Source organism: Pempheris klunzingeri, chromosome 2, assembly GCF_042242105.1.
Source record: "Pempheris klunzingeri isolate RE-2024b chromosome 2, fPemKlu1.hap1, whole genome shotgun sequence".
Classification (NCBI taxonomy): Eukaryota; Metazoa; Chordata; class Actinopteri; order Acropomatiformes; family Pempheridae; genus Pempheris; species Pempheris klunzingeri.
This window is the reverse complement of record NC_092013.1, coordinates 27,519,617-27,537,728: the sequence shown is the minus strand read 5'-3', so window position 1 is coordinate 27,537,728 and position 18,112 is coordinate 27,519,617. Positions and strand designations below refer to the sequence as shown.

The 18,112-nt window shown below is 41.2% G+C and overlaps 1 protein-coding gene and 1 non-coding gene across 3 annotated transcripts; both read left to right on the top strand.

Moving 5' to 3' along the window:
* Positions 1 to 1,713: 1,713 nt before the first annotated feature.
* csnk2a4 (casein kinase 2, alpha 4 polypeptide) lies at positions 1,714 to 17,359 on the top strand. Of its 2 annotated transcripts, none has more exons than XM_070840003.1 (13): positions 1,714 to 1,814; positions 4,115 to 4,414; positions 4,507 to 4,618; positions 4,726 to 4,827; positions 7,360 to 7,410; positions 7,694 to 7,753; positions 7,965 to 8,048; positions 8,201 to 8,311; positions 9,633 to 9,734; positions 10,130 to 10,230; positions 11,084 to 11,232; positions 11,336 to 11,425; positions 15,718 to 17,359. In XM_070840003.1, exons 2-13 carry the CDS (start codon positions 4,314 to 4,316, stop codon positions 15,834 to 15,836), a joined length of 1,182 nt encoding a protein of 393 aa, XP_070696104.1. In that variant the 5' UTR covers positions 1,714 to 1,814; positions 4,115 to 4,313; the 3' UTR covers positions 15,837 to 17,359. The 2 variants fall into 2 exon arrangements, with proteins under 2 accessions (XP_070696104.1, XP_070696112.1); XM_070840011.1 differs by lacking the exon at positions 15,718 to 17,359 and adding an exon at positions 13,813 to 14,841.
* On the top strand, positions 7,455 to 7,591 carry LOC139220635 (small nucleolar RNA SNORA57). Its single transcript, XR_011585851.1, has one exon. It is a non-coding gene; the product is annotated as a small nucleolar RNA SNORA57 (small nucleolar RNA).
* Positions 17,360 to 18,112: the final 753 nt, after the last annotated feature.

The window sequence follows — 18,112 nt, the reverse complement described above, 5'->3', positions numbered from 1 at the left end:
TTAGGTTGAAACTAGATGATTTTTGGAAGCTTGGCTCACAAACAGACTTCTAGCCTTCAACAGAGCGGTTTCAGGAGTGATATATGGGGTTTCTGCCTTTGGACGCTGCACCACATACACATTTTCAGTGCCATTATTTTCTAATGAAGAAACAATATCTAGGCTCTGTGGATTATTCAGAAATTCAGTGATATTCTGATATCTCAAGACCTAAATATCTGCATGGCTAGACCTCACAGAGGGTAAGTGACGAAACACGTTTCTATAATTTGTGTGAACTGACCCTTGACCATTGCAGGTTTAGGCTGTAGATCATAGTGAGCTCTGCAAGTGTACCCACTTCAGATCTCTATTTTGCTGATTTTATAAACCACATGAAGAGTTCATGTAAATTTAGGGTAGCTGGAGCTGCACAACAAACCACTGAACCAACCATAGTTTTAAGGGCGGTTGCTCCAAATCGAGCAGTCTGAACTACAGTGTTAATGGGTTTTGAATGTTGGGGCGCCCTCTATTGGACATGGCAAGGATTTTTTTTTCAGATGATTTCTTAAATTGATCTTTATTTATTTATTTTCTTTTGAAAGCATTGATTTTGAAATAACAAGTTCAAACAACACTTGTTGGTGTTAAACTATCGTAATAACCCTTCAGAAACTGCAACTATACGCAATGTAACTATTAGCCCAACCATGTAATGCATAAATTTGCCAGCTGGATAATTTGCATGTACTGACCTAAGGGCCACAACACATGCAGTAGCCTCTATACCTCTGTGACTGCTTCTCTGGGCCCTGACTCTCCGAGGCCCCCAGGTATTGGTTTGACCTATAGGCAATTCTCCACTGTAAAAATGTGGACATGGTGTCTGTGATGAGATATCATCCTTAACAAGCAGTAAACCAAACCAAGACTGCCATATTTCTCAGTTGCTGGGGCCAAAAATTTTTAATTACCAAAATATCAGGGAGTTTGTTCGGAGTTAAGACTGGGCATGCAAGTGGAAATGTGTTAATATTTTAATGTAAACATTAATACAGAGGTGAAAATAGCTACTGAAACTGGAGTATTATAATGAACTAATATTAACTTCTTGTTTCCAGGGAGAAGTTGCAAGTTTTCCTGTTCTTTTCAACATAATAGCTTTAGTGTTCCGTAGTGGTGGTTGCAGCTTGGTTTGTGATATACTGTGCGGTCCAAGTGTATAAGGACAGTGACATATTTCTGTTGTGTTGGCTCTGTACTCCAGTCACAACAGGGATAAAGTTCAGATCCTCATCTTTTATGTTTTCATTCACATCTTAGTAACCCCTTTTAGACATAGCAATCCAATTTTAGGACACATTGTGTAAACTTATATTTAATATCTGTCTGTAAATCATTTGTAGTCTGTCAGTCTACATCCACGTTTCAGACCTGCAAGGCAGCCATCCCATAGACTGCTCTATAGACTAGAATGTATAGTCAATTGGCCATCTGTTACAGGTTTTGGGGCTTTCTCGCCTTCAGGCTGATCTTCAACAGTGAAACGCATCACCGGGTTTGGTGACTTACTTGACCATAAAAACATGTTCAATGTGTTTGAGTGCATGTAAAATAAAACATAATACCACCTTTGCGACTTTGCGGTGTCTTGTCCCTCCACGGCCCCCGTTGCACTACCCGGGGACGTAGGTGGCGGTGGTCAGCCATATTGTCTCTGATACAGCAGAAATCACACACTGGCACACCGGCGACGGAGGAAGGCGAGGACCATTGGCCTGACGAAACTCAGCCTACTGGGGAGCATTTCGGTCGTCGAATTGATTAAGGGGGTAAATATCCACTCCCGTGTTTCTCTGCTGCTAATAATTCTGACTCGTATTCTCTGTGGAAACTAGCGAGCGCCAACGTTAGCCGTGCTAAGGTTAGCGAGCTAGCAACTTGGGCCCGCCTAGAGCCGATAAGTTACATTACACCTTCTGCTCACACAGAAAGCCATTCAGTCGGATGATCTAGTTAGCTAACTAACAAGAAACTGCCGTAGTCGTCGGGAAATGGAGCTAATTTATTCTCAGGCTGAAATGAATGTGTAAACACACTATAAACGATGCTCAGTTGTTTTATGAATGTTGACATAGCGTTAACATTTCGAATGTCGCATAATTTCGAGTGAATGCTGCACAGCCATAACGATACACTTAAATTGGTCCACATAACTTTGTTTGCACCCAACATTGTTCCTTTCGATATACAAAGACTGTGAGATTTTGTGAAAGTTAAAATTTCATTGAATTTAAAGCTCATAGTCTTGCCAGCAGGCTACACGACTGCCGAACGGGGGAGTCGATCAAGATAAGGTCTTCATTCATGTTTCATGACGGTGTCTTTGTGGACTATAATCTATTAAATATTAAGTCGCTAACATTAACGTCCACTGATTGATAAGATTCACCCTTGCGTTTCTCGCCGAAAGAAAAAGACATCGGGGCGATAGCCAATGCAGCCGATATTGACGTTACGCTAGCTACCTACATGTCGGGGTTAAGTTGTTAGCTAACGTTGGCTAGCCAAAGACTTAAAAGCTAGCCTTGTCTATGAAAGAGAGAAGTTAGGATCAGCTTATATATCGCAAGTTGCTCTGATAATGCCCCCGGCTGTGTAATATAAGTTAACAGATTAAATTATCAACCAAACGCTACGTAGCTACAGTGTGAATCTGTTGTTAACAGCTAACATTAACGCTACCACGCATGCGACATTAAGAACGACACTAATTGCGCACCTAAGTTAGCGTTAAGTTTTGTGTGTAAAATAGCATAAGAACCTTCTTACCCCAGCGGGTAACTTGGCTACCCGAGACCAGCGTTATTAGTTAAAATCAAGCGACACGAATTTCTTCTTACTTGACACATTGGTTTCAGAGAGATCGACTTTTTGGCGGTCGAGTTCTAAGCCACATAAGCTTGTAACCTTATCAAACGCTAAAGGTTGTCTTCCTAAGTTCGGATGTGTTGTGCCAGCCAAGCTGCTGATTAATGTGTAAGCTAATTAAACTGCTAGTAGAATAATTGATGCAACAGTCTAACACAACAGTCCTTTACTGAACTCCATGAGGGTTACCATGTTCAGTTTTTGTTGAAACAGCTTTAGACAGGTGTTGCTTCAACTGAATGATAATTCTGGAGGATGTAGTTTTTACTGCTGTTAAACTGTGTTATATGTTTTGCATAGTGGTAACTGCAGTACTGTTGTATTGGACTGCATTAAGCTAATAAATTGGTAACTGAATGTATATTATCTACTCTTATATTGGTCCAGTAGCAGCAGCAGCACTCTGTTGATGAAAACTTGCCTCATATACCATTAAGGACAATGATGCTCATTTCTTATCCCAAATTAGTAAAAATGCTGGGTAAATGTTGTTTAGTTGTATGTCAGAAGGAAGTATTGTAAAACAGACCAGATACTGCATATGTTGTCCTTATTAATTCACAAATGTATGGCAAAGTTTTCCCATTGTTCAGTGTTATTTACCTGACATTGGTTCGAGAGAGATTAAAGTTGCTTTGATGGTTCTGTCAGTGGAGTGTCATTCAAAGAATGGATTGAATGAGATCAATAATTTCACAGCTTATCCCTTACTGTCCTAGTAATTCAAATACCTATCAACACTTTGTAAAATGAACACTACTGGAGCACATTTTGGCCACGTCTATTTGGTCACTAGCCAAAGCTAATGAACGTAGGTGAAGGTTAGGGCCCAAGATGTGAATTTCAGCTTCAGACTCTGCTTGCTCTGAACCACAACAGTCTAGTACAGCATATACTGCAAACATTTGCCTGTTGATCTGATGCTCCATCTTTACCCTCTAGTGACCAACGACTCAAGATACGCATATTTAAGTCACACTTGATATATCTGAAGCTGTTTTCTCATATGAACAACCTGACAACTAATGAATTTATTAAGACACAATACGAAAGATTCTTCGGTGTTAGGATTTGTGGCTTATTCATTTCACATCTTTGTAGCTTCTCCACTCATACATTTACAGACACCTGTGACATAGCAGTATGAATCAGAAATTCAATTTCTCTAATCTTTTATTTCCTCTCCCAATTTTTCTGTTAGCTATCCCACCGTGCCCCTGGTGGCCCCTCCCCCCGTCCTCAGGCAAAGCCCCCCCCAAACCCCTTGCCCTGTTGGGATTAGCCCCCCTCACCCCCTACCTTCCCTCCTCTTCCTCCCTCCCTCCCACCCATCCTCCCTGTACTCCAACCGTCCTCCGCTGCAGTAAGATCTTCCCACCATCTCTGCCAAGCTGTCGGACATGTCAGGACCCGTGCCAAGCCGGGCCCGAGTGTACACCGAGGTCAACACTCATCGGCCCAGGGAGTACTGGGACTATGAGTCCCACGTGGTTGAATGGGGGTAAATACCTTGTTGACCCTCACACAACATTTGCATCATTTGGCATCAAAAGTCTTCAACCCAACTGCTCCTTGGTTTTGTTTTTTCCACAGAAACCAGGATGACTTTCAGTTGGTGCGGAAGCTAGGGCGTGGCAAGTACAGTGAAGTCTTTGAGGCAATCAACATCACCAATAATGAGAAAGTGGTGGTGAAGATACTCAAGGTAAATGCATACATGGACAGAGGCATGGATCAAATCAGTGGCTAAGATTGAATGATTTGATGCTTTAATCCCATTTGACTGACTCTCCCTCATCCTTTCCCCTGTAGCCAGTGAAGAAAAAGAAGATCAAGCGTGAGATCAAGATTTTGGAGAACCTGCGTGGAGGTCCCAACATTATCTCCCTCATTGATATTGTTAAAGACCCAGTAGTAAGTACAGTATATTGATTTGCAAGAACACTTGATTCTGTGGTCATGAGTAATTTGACAATTTATAAAACAAATATCATGAAATATCATTACTGTACCAATAGAGTGATGAGCCCACCAGCTGTGCAAGCTTATCGATTTCACTTGGGCTTGCGAAGTATGTGTCTGTAAGTACTTAGACAGCCATGGCTTTAAGTTAGTTAGCTGTATCTATGCAGTTATACAGCCGTGTGTTCCTGTAGTGTCGGGGCTCTCTCCAAAGAATGGAACAACTGTTGTATTGTAATGATATAGGACTGCCAATATAATGTTAAATCTTTGTTTCAAGATTTCACACTACACATTGTCATCTTGTTGTTTTGCATCTTTTTGTTGACTGACATTTGAATTCATGAGTAAATGAAAAAGAAATTTGCAGAAACGGAAACAAACCCTGGAACACCGGTCTTTACAGCAGATAATTTAATTTGTCAAGTGTTAGGTGTTATTTCTGCTTTAGAAGATAACCGCAATTAAACTATCAGCAAATTCATGTCCTCTTTGCTTGCGCTCTGAGCTGAATCAATTAGTTGATCAACGGAAAATATAGACTTTTTTTCGAATGTTTGTGTTGTTCAAAACGGAACATTTGAAGATATCGTCTAGGAATTTTGATTGCCATTTTTTGCAGTCTTCTACATTTAGTCTGTAGATGATTTATGCAATTAATTGTTGAGTTTATAAATGGCGATAGTTGTAGCACTATATTTCCGTACCTCTCCTGATGTAATTAACAAGTGCCTGTTCGGGCCGTGTCCTATCGGACTGCGTCTTGCAGCGTTGTTCATTGAGTGGATAAATGGTTGTTTAGGAAAGTGACACACACACACACACACACACACACACACACACACACACACACACACACACACACACACACACACACACACACACACACACACACACACACACACACACACACACACACACACACACACACACACACACACACACACACACACACAGTGCTGATCATAGACTTTTGAGAGCACCAGGCGAAGAAACCCTTCAAGGCCCATATGTCCACACAAATCTTTGAACAACTAAGGAGGAGCAGCATATATATGTAACATCATATATTCAAATATCAACGCAGCGCAGAATAATGCCTTTTTAAAATATGCTTAATTTGTTCTAAACTGTAAAAATACCAGCGCTCACAGTGGAATTCACTTACAATCCTTGCCAGCGGATAAGGTGCTGCAATTAGCTTAACACAAATAGTGCAAACTGTGCATTTATAAAAAGCCTTTAATGCACCAGCATGGTAGAAGATACTGCTTGTTAGTAGTATTTCTAAAATCCATTACAGATGCAGTCTTTAAGTTGGTAGCACTTTTAGCATAATCAAATGGGATTTTACATGGCAATAAATAGGGTTGCAGCCACAGACTGGTTGCATCTAGTGGCCACTTTTAGTGGAAGTCAGTGGAGTTAAACATAGAGAAAATTAGCATCATGAGCAGCGGACATTTTAGCAGCTTTGTCGAGCTGCTACTGCTATGCTCCAAACACTGGTACGGTAACAGCATGGATGGACATGATGTTACAGCACCAGTGTAATAGCATGGGTAGACATACACCAAAGATTGGCTGGCTTGACCGGGTTTGTGCAAAACCAGTAATCCAGACAACCTCACTCAACACTACACTCCCATGTGTCCTCGACAATACACCCATCAAGTGTGAAGTCGATTGGCTGAATGATTCTTGAGAAAATCGAAGAGCACACACACAGTCAAATACAGAAATTTCTTTCTTGTATAGTTAGAGGATCCTGGGGAGAGCCCTGTGTTAGGAAGCACCCTTTGCAGGCATATCAACCACCACTAAAATGAGTTGACTGAGGACAAATTGCTGACTATGCTAAGACTTGATAAATCACAAGGCATTCATGGAGAAACAGAAAATGTTCAGCAGTTTTTACTTTTGTTTGCATCATTGGGATACTTTTTTCTAAAACTATCTTGCATTGTTGCTCATACAAACCAAGCAGTTTTAATACATGACTTTGGCACTTTTTTTTTTTTTTTTTTTAGAAGCACATTCATAGAATCTAAAACAGTTAGAAGATGACTGGTGAATGTTGGTTGGTTAGTTGCAGCTCTAGTTCACACTGTAAGCAACACGTGACCATTTGTTGCTGTGGCCAGAGATGATCAGCAGCTACAAAGTTTTCATCATACTGCTTTAAGTATTTTTCAAAGTTCAAAACATATTAAGCTAGATAGCAAGTGCTGATTACATAGCATTACAAGGAAAATCACAAGAAACGCATTGCTTACTCATTAGTACAGAAAATGAATGAACATTTGGAGACTTGGTGTTGCTCCCAGTGTGGGTGCCTGGTTAGACGGTACAGGGTCTGCATTAGTGCTGTACCTTATTACAATGTTGCTGTTTTAGTTGAATAGCTAAGATGAACTAGGCCCAGGTGTAGTTAATGCTGGTTGCAACTGCAATGTATTAAATACACTGCCATAACTTTTTCAGTCCCGGACGCCTGCGCTGGTCTTTGAACATGTGAACAACACAGATTTCAAGGTAAGAACTAAACTTTTTGTTAATCTCTAAAACTTAGTTGGAAACCTCCTGTCTTGGCATACTCGTTGTTTTCCCGTACACGTGTGTGTATGTGATGGAGGAATATGAAAGTCCAGTGCTATGTCTTCGGTGCCAGCAAGTCAACCATCTTCTGGTTCTATCCTCAATCACTGGCACATTCCCACAGGTCCATGTCGGCAATGTGTGATTGTTCCAATGTGCGCTGTCTGTTTACGGCAAGAGATCACCATAGAAAGTCTAATGACTTTGTTTTGGTCTCCAGCAACTTTACCAGACCCTGACAGACTATGACATCCGGTTCTACATGTATGAGATCCTCAAGGTGAGTCCTTAATGTTTCAGCTTCATCTTAGTTCATTATCTTTAACTTCTAAATGTCCTGAAGGTGGTGAAGAATTAAGTCTCTGTTTAGGCCATCAACATTGTGTGTGTTTGTTGGCAGCACATTCTTGTAATCTATTGCTGTTTTGGAATGACTGGGAAGAAAAATCTTTGACAAAAGAATGACAAAGTCTCTGTGCTCTTGTCTGTAGGCCCTGGACTACTGCCACAGCATGGGAATCATGCATAGAGATGTAAAGCCACACAATGTGATGATTGATCATGAACACCGCAAGGTGAGTGATAAACACAGTCTCTCCACACTGGGTGCTTGGTTTCATTCATTCTGTAATGTGTGACAGATAAGTAAATGTTCATTAACTTTGCTGTGTTTAACTGTAATACATGCACTGTCTGTAGTGGCTAACCACTTAATTTCTCTCTATAGTTGCGCCTTATTGACTGGGGTCTGGCTGAGTTTTACCACCCAGGACAGGAGTACAACGTCAGAGTCGCCTCTCGCTACTTTAAAGGACCCGAGCTCCTGGTGGACTACCAGGTACAGCTGTGTGCTATAAAGCTTTAGGTTGATTTGGCATGTTTGAAGTATCTGATGGGTGTTAGTCAATATATCTTAATCTGGGGCTATAGAAAATAATTCGCTGCCGAGATTAACTTGTTGCATTAATCCCTTCTGGGCTTTTTGTTGCTCTCAACCCAGTCACTTTTACTATATTCTTCATTACAGCTGCTGATTATTCGCTGTACATTTAAACTATTGCTGCTCAATCACTCACAGCTCTCTCTTTCTTTTAGTGACCTTTTTTGCGAATTCCATTGTAGTTTACATGCTATGCAGCAGTTGCTGGCAGTTTGGCTCTCTCTCCCTCCTGATCTGTCTTGCTCAGTGTGCCTAGTATCTATTCCTTTGCCTCCTTTTAATGATAATCATACAAACTAAATGTTGTTTATTGTTTATAGCAATAAGCAACATCCTGGTAAATATTAAAACGTGTATTAATACCTAAGGTGTACAGTGTTTAGCTGCTTGTGCTCATTGCATACGGTTAATTTTTAGCTAGCAGATTAGCTCTTAATATTATAATAAACTTACACAACGCCATTTGTGGGAGTGATGTGGAGCTACTGTTCAATGTCCAGCGTGATGACACTGGAAAATGTGAGTTTATTTCCTGTGTCACATGGAAATGTGAAGCTTTCTTAAGGGCACGACAGCCAGTTGAAAAGACTGGTTGTGTTGGTGGTTAATTTTAGAAGGGACATTAGGGCCACACTTGGGCATACATGGCACCGACCATTTCACCATGCTTTCATTCCTGATGGAAATGTAATGTTGATGATTCTGTCTGAATGGATTGGATGTTACTGAATGGGTGGTGATGTTCTAGTAAAAAATAACTATTTGAATGCAACATTAAGAATATAACATTTTTTGTCCTGGTCCTCTACTTGACTCAACTTTTTATGAATACACAATTTCATAACGAGACTATTACAATCATTTATGGTTAAATGGCAACCTAGCTAAAACTGGCAGCTTGCCATAGTCAGCTCTATGTTGGGGAAACACTGGATTTAGTTAATCTTGGTTATATTATGCACCTTATTCACACGTCTTTGGTATTATCAGAACCACACTGAATACCCTTGCAGCAGTTTCAGGTACAGACTAGGTCACATGCTTGTTTCTGATTGCCAGAGGGAGCTGCTACGTTTATGCATTTTTCTAATCTTCATGACAATCCAATGCTCATTTAAGCTGGCTGGCTGGATGTCATGGAGATGCATCTCTGGGAAATTAGATTTCACTGCTTTCATCTAATCTGTGCTCCCTTTAAGACTTGCACTGTGTGTTTCAGATGTATGACTACAGTCTGGATATGTGGAGCTTGGGCTGTATGTTGGCAAGCATGATCTTCAGGAAGGAGCCCTTCTTCCATGGCCATGACAACTACGACCAGGTAAATACAATGCAGGATTGATCTATTGGGCACAGTTCTCCTACTGACCACTGTTTGCCCTTAAAGTCTGTCCAAATGTAAACACGTGTGCGTTAATCCATGTAGTATCATCGGTTTGTCTCCTTTACTGTAAAGGCAATACACAATTCTCATCATTGGATGAGCAGCTACATTAACGGCAAACTATGACTTGCTCTTGCTCTTCCAATTATTCTTGTTAATAGTTTATTTTCTAGAAACTGTATTAAAATGTGGCATTTTTGGCCACAGATGAAAGTGGGGACCACCCAGTATTTCCTGTAACTGACTTGTCTGATGTCGGTAGGTTTGTGTCTGTAAGGGTTAAAGTCTTCTGTACAGAGCTGCCAAACTGTTCATTGTCTGTGCCCCTGTAGTTGGTGAGAATAGCAAAGGTTCTTGGGACGGAAGACCTCTATGACTACATCGACAAGTACAATATTGAGCTGGAGCCTCGCTTCAACGACATATTGGGAAGGTGAGAGCTGTCACTGCAGTCACATTACAATGCTGCTGCTGATGAGTCTTCGCTTGGCAGGCCTTTGTTTTTTTTAATTATTCTTAGTATGTATGTTGCTAAAAAAAAAGCCACATACTATCAACCTCAAATTGAAACTTAAATAAACCTTGAACCTTAACCCTTTGGAGTCTAGGACCGCCACACGGTGTCAAAGTCACATGTCGCACGTTTGAAAACGTAAAGCTGTGACACAAGCACGCAGGTGCTCAATTCAAAGACTGTTGGAAAGCGGACACTTCAAATTTTTTAAATTTTGTTGATCAGCCTATTAAGACTAAATTTATAAAGACCCGAAGTCGCACACTACAGCTCTTCTACGAGTTAGAAGATGCTGAATCTGAGGAAGAACGTTCTGATTCTGAGGAAGACTCCTTTCAGAGGATGAAGTGGATGCTGCGCGTGAAGACGAACAAGAGGAGGTGTCCGCGCAGACCCCCGCTCCTCCAAAGATCCAACTAGTTCCTACTCGGATTTTGTGTTTCTTTTGCACTTTCACATATAGTGTGTCCATATATTATGTCAAAATAAATAAATACTTGTAGAATCACATAGGTGAGGTTGTGCTGAAAAGAAAGACACAAAGAAAGGCAAGCTAAGCAGTTTTAATGGGAAACACAAAGGTAAAATGAAAAGTAGTAAAAAACGCTGTTTTACCCCAGACTCTGAAGGGTTAAATTCAATAGCTGGAGTTCATCTGTTCTACATACATACATCACCTATGACATGCTTCTCTGTGGTTTGGATCCTCACAACTGTCTTTCTGTGTCACTTTCTTCAGTCTGAATTGATCTCATTTGTTTTTTGCCTTCAGGCATTCTCGTAAGAGGTGGGAGAGGTTTGTCCACAGCGAGAACCAGCACCTGGTCAGCCCAGAGGCCCTGGATTTCCTGGACAAGCTGCTGCGCTACGACCACCAGGCCCGGCTGACTGCTCGCGAGGCCATGGATCACCCTTACTTCTGTAAGCCTCCATAAATGGCCAAGAATGATTTATAAGGAAGAAAGCACAATGAGTAAAAGCAATGGCAAAGTAAGTAATTTCTTTATTTTTGTTGTTCCCACAGTCCCCATTGTGAAGGATCAGTCTCGTGTGGCTGGATCAGCCAACCTGCCCAGTGGGAACACAGCTGTTAGCACAGCCAGCATGATCACTGGTGAGAACACATGCCATTAAGTGATTATACTGCTCTGCCATCTAGACAAAAACATTTACAACTGTCACCTGGAAATCCCACTGAACACGTGTCTGTGCCGTCGCGTCAGTGACGTGTTTCTGCTCCGTCTTACGCGCGTCTGTAAAACCCACCGGGAGCGGTTCAGGAGCGGAGCGTGCTGGCTGCACAGCTGATTTGCATATCCTGTACATTTGGTCATTTTTGCGTGATTTTTCTTCTTTCAATATGGGTAAGTAGGCTACTTTTGTTTAATGGTTTCTTTTTTATTGAGTTTCAATATACGTTTATTGAGTTTAGTACTATCTCCTTTGTTGTGAGTAGACAACAGGCAAAGTTCAAATCTAGTGAAGGACATGGATCAAAGATTTGTGTCTGTTTTAAAATAATTGCATGCTGTATATACTGGACATTGTGAGCATTCTTATAGTGTCAGATTCAATTTAATATACTTAAAGTAAAGTTTTTAAAGTTTTGCATGGCTAATTTCTCATTTAATCCAGTATCACTGCACTATTCTTATTAACAAATGTCATTGTTTTGTGATAGTTACATATAATATCTCTGCGTATACACTTTTTACATATAAGTATACCTTTACATAGTGGTTAAATGTAAAAACCTGAGTCAGATTCCTTGTATGTGTACACATACATGGCCATTCTAATGATCAAATGATTCACATCTATATTTTACATACAGTGCCTGTTAGCAGGAGGAGAACTCTTGCATTACTTCTTCTGGTCAAATGGCTTAAGAAGGAAATCATATTGGATGCATCCCCTTTACCAGCAAAGGAGATGAGGGGATTTTTATCACCTTATGGCTGATGCTGGACAGCCAACGCCATCATCTGTACTTTCGGATGAGTGCGGAGTAGATGGATGAACTTCTGTCCCTGATTGGCCCTGAACTGACCAGACAATCAACAAATTAGAACTGCCATAGAGCCTAAACAGAGACAGATTGTCTGATGGCCAGAAATGATGCAAGTTTCACAGACAAATCATTGACCACAAGTTAAGCTAGTGTTTGTTATTAAAAATTCTTAACCACAGACAAACGATTTGTAGAATGTGGCAAAAAATTTATGATATTCATACATAGAAAAATAAGCTTTTCCACAGTCAAATTCTCTATTGACGTTCTACAAATTGGCATTTGAAAAAGTGTACACACCCTAAAAAGTAGAAAAATTACACACACTAGTATTCCCAACTTCAAAAGTTTGGGTGGGTGTTTGAGTGCTACAGGTCTGTGTAGTACCTCTCTGCTGCTGTCGTCCCATTGTGTGTCACAGCTAGGGGATAACATTTGTGTGAAAGGCCCAATCAGTCTTGGGAAGTTTTGTGGGAGATGGGTAGGCTGAAAGCCTACTGGCCTGGAGGTGTCAGGGCAGTGCCTTAGAGTGTTGTGAATGGGGGGTGTTGTGATGGTATGTGTGGGGGAGGGTCAGTGGGCTGCCAACGACCCTGATGTTGCTGCTGGGCTTGCTCTTTTTCAATGTCATGCAACATTTGCAAAATATTTATTTTTGCCTGTTGCCTCCTGTCTTTATCCAGTCTGTGCAACATGGGCACAAGCCTCAGTGCAAAATGATATGACTCATCCAGTTCACCATCAGGCATATGCAGCTTGGGGATCGGCTCTTGAAGGATGGACAGCAGCCGATCCCCTATGTCTGTAGTTGGTGCCTGTGGCTGCCTCCTGGTGTCCTTTTGAAGCAGCTTGCAGCACGGCTGGTCTGGAGTTCTCTCGGGGACTACGGGACCTAGATGGCCTTTCAGTCGCCCCTGAGGTTGTGGTTGGTACAACTGATGGTGCCAGAGATTCAGTTGAGGTTCTCTGTTGTAAAATCCCAGTTGTGCTGTAAGTGGATGGATCAGATTCAGACAGGAGAAAAGTGGGTACTTGAACTCTCCCCTTCTTCAGCATCCACAGTGGGTTGTTGAGCCAAGTTGCTTTTTGAACTGTATAAAGTGAAGCTACACAAAAAACAGTAAGAAGTAGTAAGAAGTTGATTAAGTTAATGATTTTAATTTTTTCTTTACAATACACCATGACAAAATACAACTTAACTACAGTTACCTACACTGTTATGAAATTAAAAAATGTCATATTTACATGATTGAATACAGACCTCCTTGGATGTAAGTATGGCAGAAGGAAGGACATTATTTCTGCATACTTCCACTCTTTCTGCATGCCACCTGCAGACCCACTTGTTAGATTTCTTTCTGTTTTTTTACAAATGCATCCCTCACCGCCTTCCATCTTGCCTTGTAAATGTCAACTGAGACTAAGGAGAGAGACGGATAAATAAAAGTTAATTGTATGTAACTTATATGTGCTTGTTTCTTCCCTCACAGGTTCTTGGCTTCTGGGGACTCACCCATCAGCCTAGCATTCAACTATCACCTTGGACAGACCACAGTCAGAAACTCAATCCATATGGTGTGTGCAGCCATTGAAAAAGTGATGATGCAGACTTTACTACCAAGGCCAACACAAGACACTTGGGGGAAGGTGGCACAAGACTTCTGGGAGAAATGGAATTTTCCAAATTGCAAATTGGGAGCAATAAATGGAAATCATGTCACCATACAAGCACCACCACGGTCTGGAAGTCAGTACTATAATTACAAGAGGACTTTCTCTATAGTTCTTCTGGCGCTGTGGGATGCTGACTACATGTCCCGCGTGATTCAAGTAGGTGACTTTGGAAGAACCAGCGATTGGAGGTTGGATTGTGTATGCCGGATCAGATTTGGGAAAAGGAATGGAGAACAAAAGTCTTCATGTGCCCCCCAGTACCTCTCTGCCTGGTGCGGCTCCCTTGGGTGATGTGCCACTCATCATGGTTGGTGACGCAGCTTTCCCACTGAAGCCATACTTGAAGAAGCTGTACCCTGGACAGAACCTCACTCATTAGGAGATTTTTAACTATAGATGTTCGAGGGCAAGGATGGAAGTGGAAAATGCCTTTGGCATTGTCCTCCAGGTGGAGAATCTTTCACTGAAGAATCAACGTGCACCCTCAAAATGTGGACTCGCTTGTGTAGGCTACATGTATCCTCCACAACTTCCTGCTTACTCCTAATGACAAGCAGAGGTTGCTGGATGAGCAAGAGCAGCCGGGGAGACACATGGGAGGAAACAGGGCATCAAGAGAGGCCTGTAATGTGAGGGAGGTCTTCTGCACCGTCTTCAACTCTCCTGAAGGCAGTGTTTCTTGGCAGGATAGGATGGAGTGATAACCTCACCGCAGAGTGTATATTGTGATTTGTAAATAGCTTGTTTTTCATGTTCTTTTTTTTGTCATCTTGCTAAAAACAAGCTGATAAGCTTCTTAACAAATTTGTATTGGATGTGTAAGAATTTCTTCATTGTGTATGTCTTCTCCATGACAATACAACTTCACAAAAAAGCTTTTCGCCTCTCTCCCGAAGTATTCATTTCAGCACCTTTCAGTGTGGTTAAAACCCCCACCCTGCTATAATCACAAGGACAAGAGGTCATACCAATCTGTAGAGCCATCACATTTACAGAACTACAGCTACAAACAGGAAGCACAAGAACTTCCACCACAGTACACTGTATTTGGATAGCAGTGAAGTTGGGTAGCTGTGATGACCCAAGTTGTTTGTATTATTTTCTATTATTAAATGCCTGTACATTAGCATTAAATAGGTCTCAAATCACATTGTATAACTTCAAAAGATGAACCCATGCTTTTTCTGTTGCTGTAAACTGTGTGCTAAAACCTCTAAACTACCTTTTACAACTAGTAGTTGGGAGACATTAACACAAGTGTCAGGTTTTAGATGGCTCCACAGTTTAAACAGATTATCCAAGTTACTTGCGTGGAAGTCACAACACGGCCAACGTGGCATTTATTCCTGTAAGGTGTATTCTTTATCTACCTGTGCCTACAGCTGAAGTTTCTCCATTTCTACATTTGGGTCGCTTTTCTATCCAAATTAAAGCCACTCTCTGGTCTCAGGAGGGTGGAACGCTGCTCCACTAACTTTTTTTCTGTTTTGAGCGAATCCAGACACAATGGTGATACAGAAATTCTGAATTTATCAAATATATCGACTATATATATCGACATGACTTAAATTAGGTCAGTCCCAGTTTTGGTAAATGATCGTTAAATATCCCTGTCCTAGTTCACCACAGCCTCTGAGCACATGTTGTTTGACTGGTGACTGAACCCACAGTATTCTACACTATTGGTTTTCTAACCACCTCCCTGACTTCTCCTCCCTCAGGTATCTCTGCCTTGCCAGCATCCACTGCCCTGGGCCCTCTTACTGGCTCGCCAGTCCTGTCTGCTGCCACCAACGCCCTGAGCACCCCGGTGCCCGCTGCTGCCGGCGCCCCGCAGTGACATCCCATCTGAATCCACCCCCCTCCCCTCTCCTCTCAACCCCCTCTCTCCCCAATTTCTCCCACCTCTACCACCACCCAGCCTGGGGGGGAGTGAAACTAGACAGGTGCCACTCTGCCAGCCCTCACCACATCCAACCAAACTCAGTGTGACCGCGCCTCACCAACCTCCTGGCTGGAGGACGCTGTTGTCTAAGAAAAGAGATGTTTTTCCGTTTTCTTATCCTCCTCGAATGAACGTGTTAACCTGACATCTGAAATGAATGTTCTGTGTAACTGAAATATACAGGTATTCCTTTCATTTTCCCACAAGCCGTAGTGAATGCACAGAGGTGTGTGTGTTTGTGTGTGGTGAGTCTGAGAGTGTGTGTCATCCACGGCTGACTTTGGGTCTTGAAAGCCCCCTCCCCTGTGTTTTTAGTTTGGATTGTGAAGGCAGTGGTCAATATGTACATCTGCAGAAGGCAAAAGAAAGATGTTGGCCATCAGGACCAAAAGGAGCACATCCTGTATAGTTTACTACTGCAGCATTGTCAAAAACAAGACCTGATGAGAACACTTAATTTAGCTCCCCCAGATGAGTCTAAACACTCTCCAGAACACAGCATTTTGGAAGTGTTTGGTGCTGTTCTGTGCTCCAGGTGTATGTGAACACAATGACACTTCAACACTTTCTATGCCTGAGTAGTTTGGTTTTGCCTTTCTTACCAAACCAGATCACCAGTCTTCTTTTGATATGCGACTCCCCGTCACATCATCCGTCGTTAATTTGTTTTGTATGGAGATGTTCTGGACTGCTGGATAAGGTTCATCACCATCAAGTGGTTTGATCGACTCTAGTGTGTACTATGATCTCTTAAGAAGCCAGGTAAGGTTAATTCAGGTTCTCAAATAAATGGTTTCTCAAACGTGCTGCTTTCCAGTTCCTTGAATTACTTCAAGTGGCTTTTCTTGAACTACTTCAAGATATAACCAAAGTTTACTCGGTTGGAAGAAGAGACTGACCAAACCTAGTTTTGTTTTGTGGGAGTTACTCATGCAGATGCTGTAACGCAGGTTGACAACTCGGGTTCTGGTGAATAAAATGACAACGTGATACAATAACCATCCACAGGTGACTGAAGTGCTGTTGGTGTTGGAGGAAGGTTCAGTTCTGTGAAGTGTAGTGACATGGGTAAGCTTTGTGATGAGTAATACAGTTTACTGGCTTTCACCAACATGTTGACGGAAGTATTAAAGTTGAAATGTTGAATAGCACTTGAAGGGTAGAGTTTTCCCCAGTATTTTAGTGCCAGAGTTCGAAAGTGTAAGTTTTAGATCCTGCTGTACATATGCATCTTTTTTTCTTTTTTTTTTTTTTTCATTTCAAAACCTGAAAATGCAAATAAATCACAACATGTATACATTGACCTGAGAACGGAGCAGTTTGAGTCCCTACATCACTGTATATATTTTTATGTCCTTATGTAGAAGACTAGTATTTGAAAATATTTGTGTAAATAAACGTGTTTTATTTATCAGGTACATCTGACTGACTTGTCTGTCACTTTTCCAAAGAGCACTCCAAACATCACATACACAATCTGCAATTTATGGATTTTTTTGAACTAGTTAAATTTTCAAGGTTTTCTTTTCCACATATCTGAACATTATTTCTAATGTCAAAAGTACATTTACAGTTTAGGTGGTGTAATTATTTCTGCCGACACTTCTGGAGGTGAAGTTTACCTTTTCAAATGCGACACTGAAAGATGACAAAATTTACTGTTATGGTGTTAAAATGTATTCCCAAATTAAGCTGATGCTACTAGGATGATTTAAATGTAGAAATGGGCATGTCAATAATGTTCTTAGAAAGACTTCCTGATCCCCTTCACGATTGCAACAGAAAATGAACATGAATGTGAAACATTAGTAATATTAAATTAAGAGAAAATTGCAGACCAACTAACAGAAAATAATGTGCAAACATGCACATCGTAGTTTTTGGCAGTAAAATCCTCCCAGTAATGTCACCTGAGAAGCCAGCCATGATTACCAAAACAGTCTGGTGCTTTTTGATTTGTTGGAAATTTAAGAATTTGCACCACTTAAGTACAAAGTCAACTGTGTTTTACTTATTACTTAATTCCCAAATCTTTTTCCTTGTGCCAACATAACTATACATATTATTTTTAGACACCCAATGACCCTTAAGTTTCTAATACTTATCTTATTTTAGTTTGTATTTACCATATACATACAGCACCAGGCAGAACGGAGTGACAGATAAAGAAG

Bases quoted from the DNA above. Each gene is read 5' to 3' on its own strand.
- csnk2a4 (XM_070840003.1), top strand. From the start codon at position 4,314: ATGTCAGGACCCGTGCCAAGCCGGGCCCGAGTGTACACCGAGGTCAAC. The intron at 11,233-11,335 runs GTAAGCCTCCAT...TTGTTCCCACAG, and splicing joins CATGGATCACCCTTACTTCT to TCCCCATTGTGAAGGATCAG. The intron at 11,426-15,717 runs GTGAGAACACAT...CTCCTCCCTCAG, and splicing joins CACAGCCAGCATGATCACTG to GTATCTCTGCCTTGCCAGCA.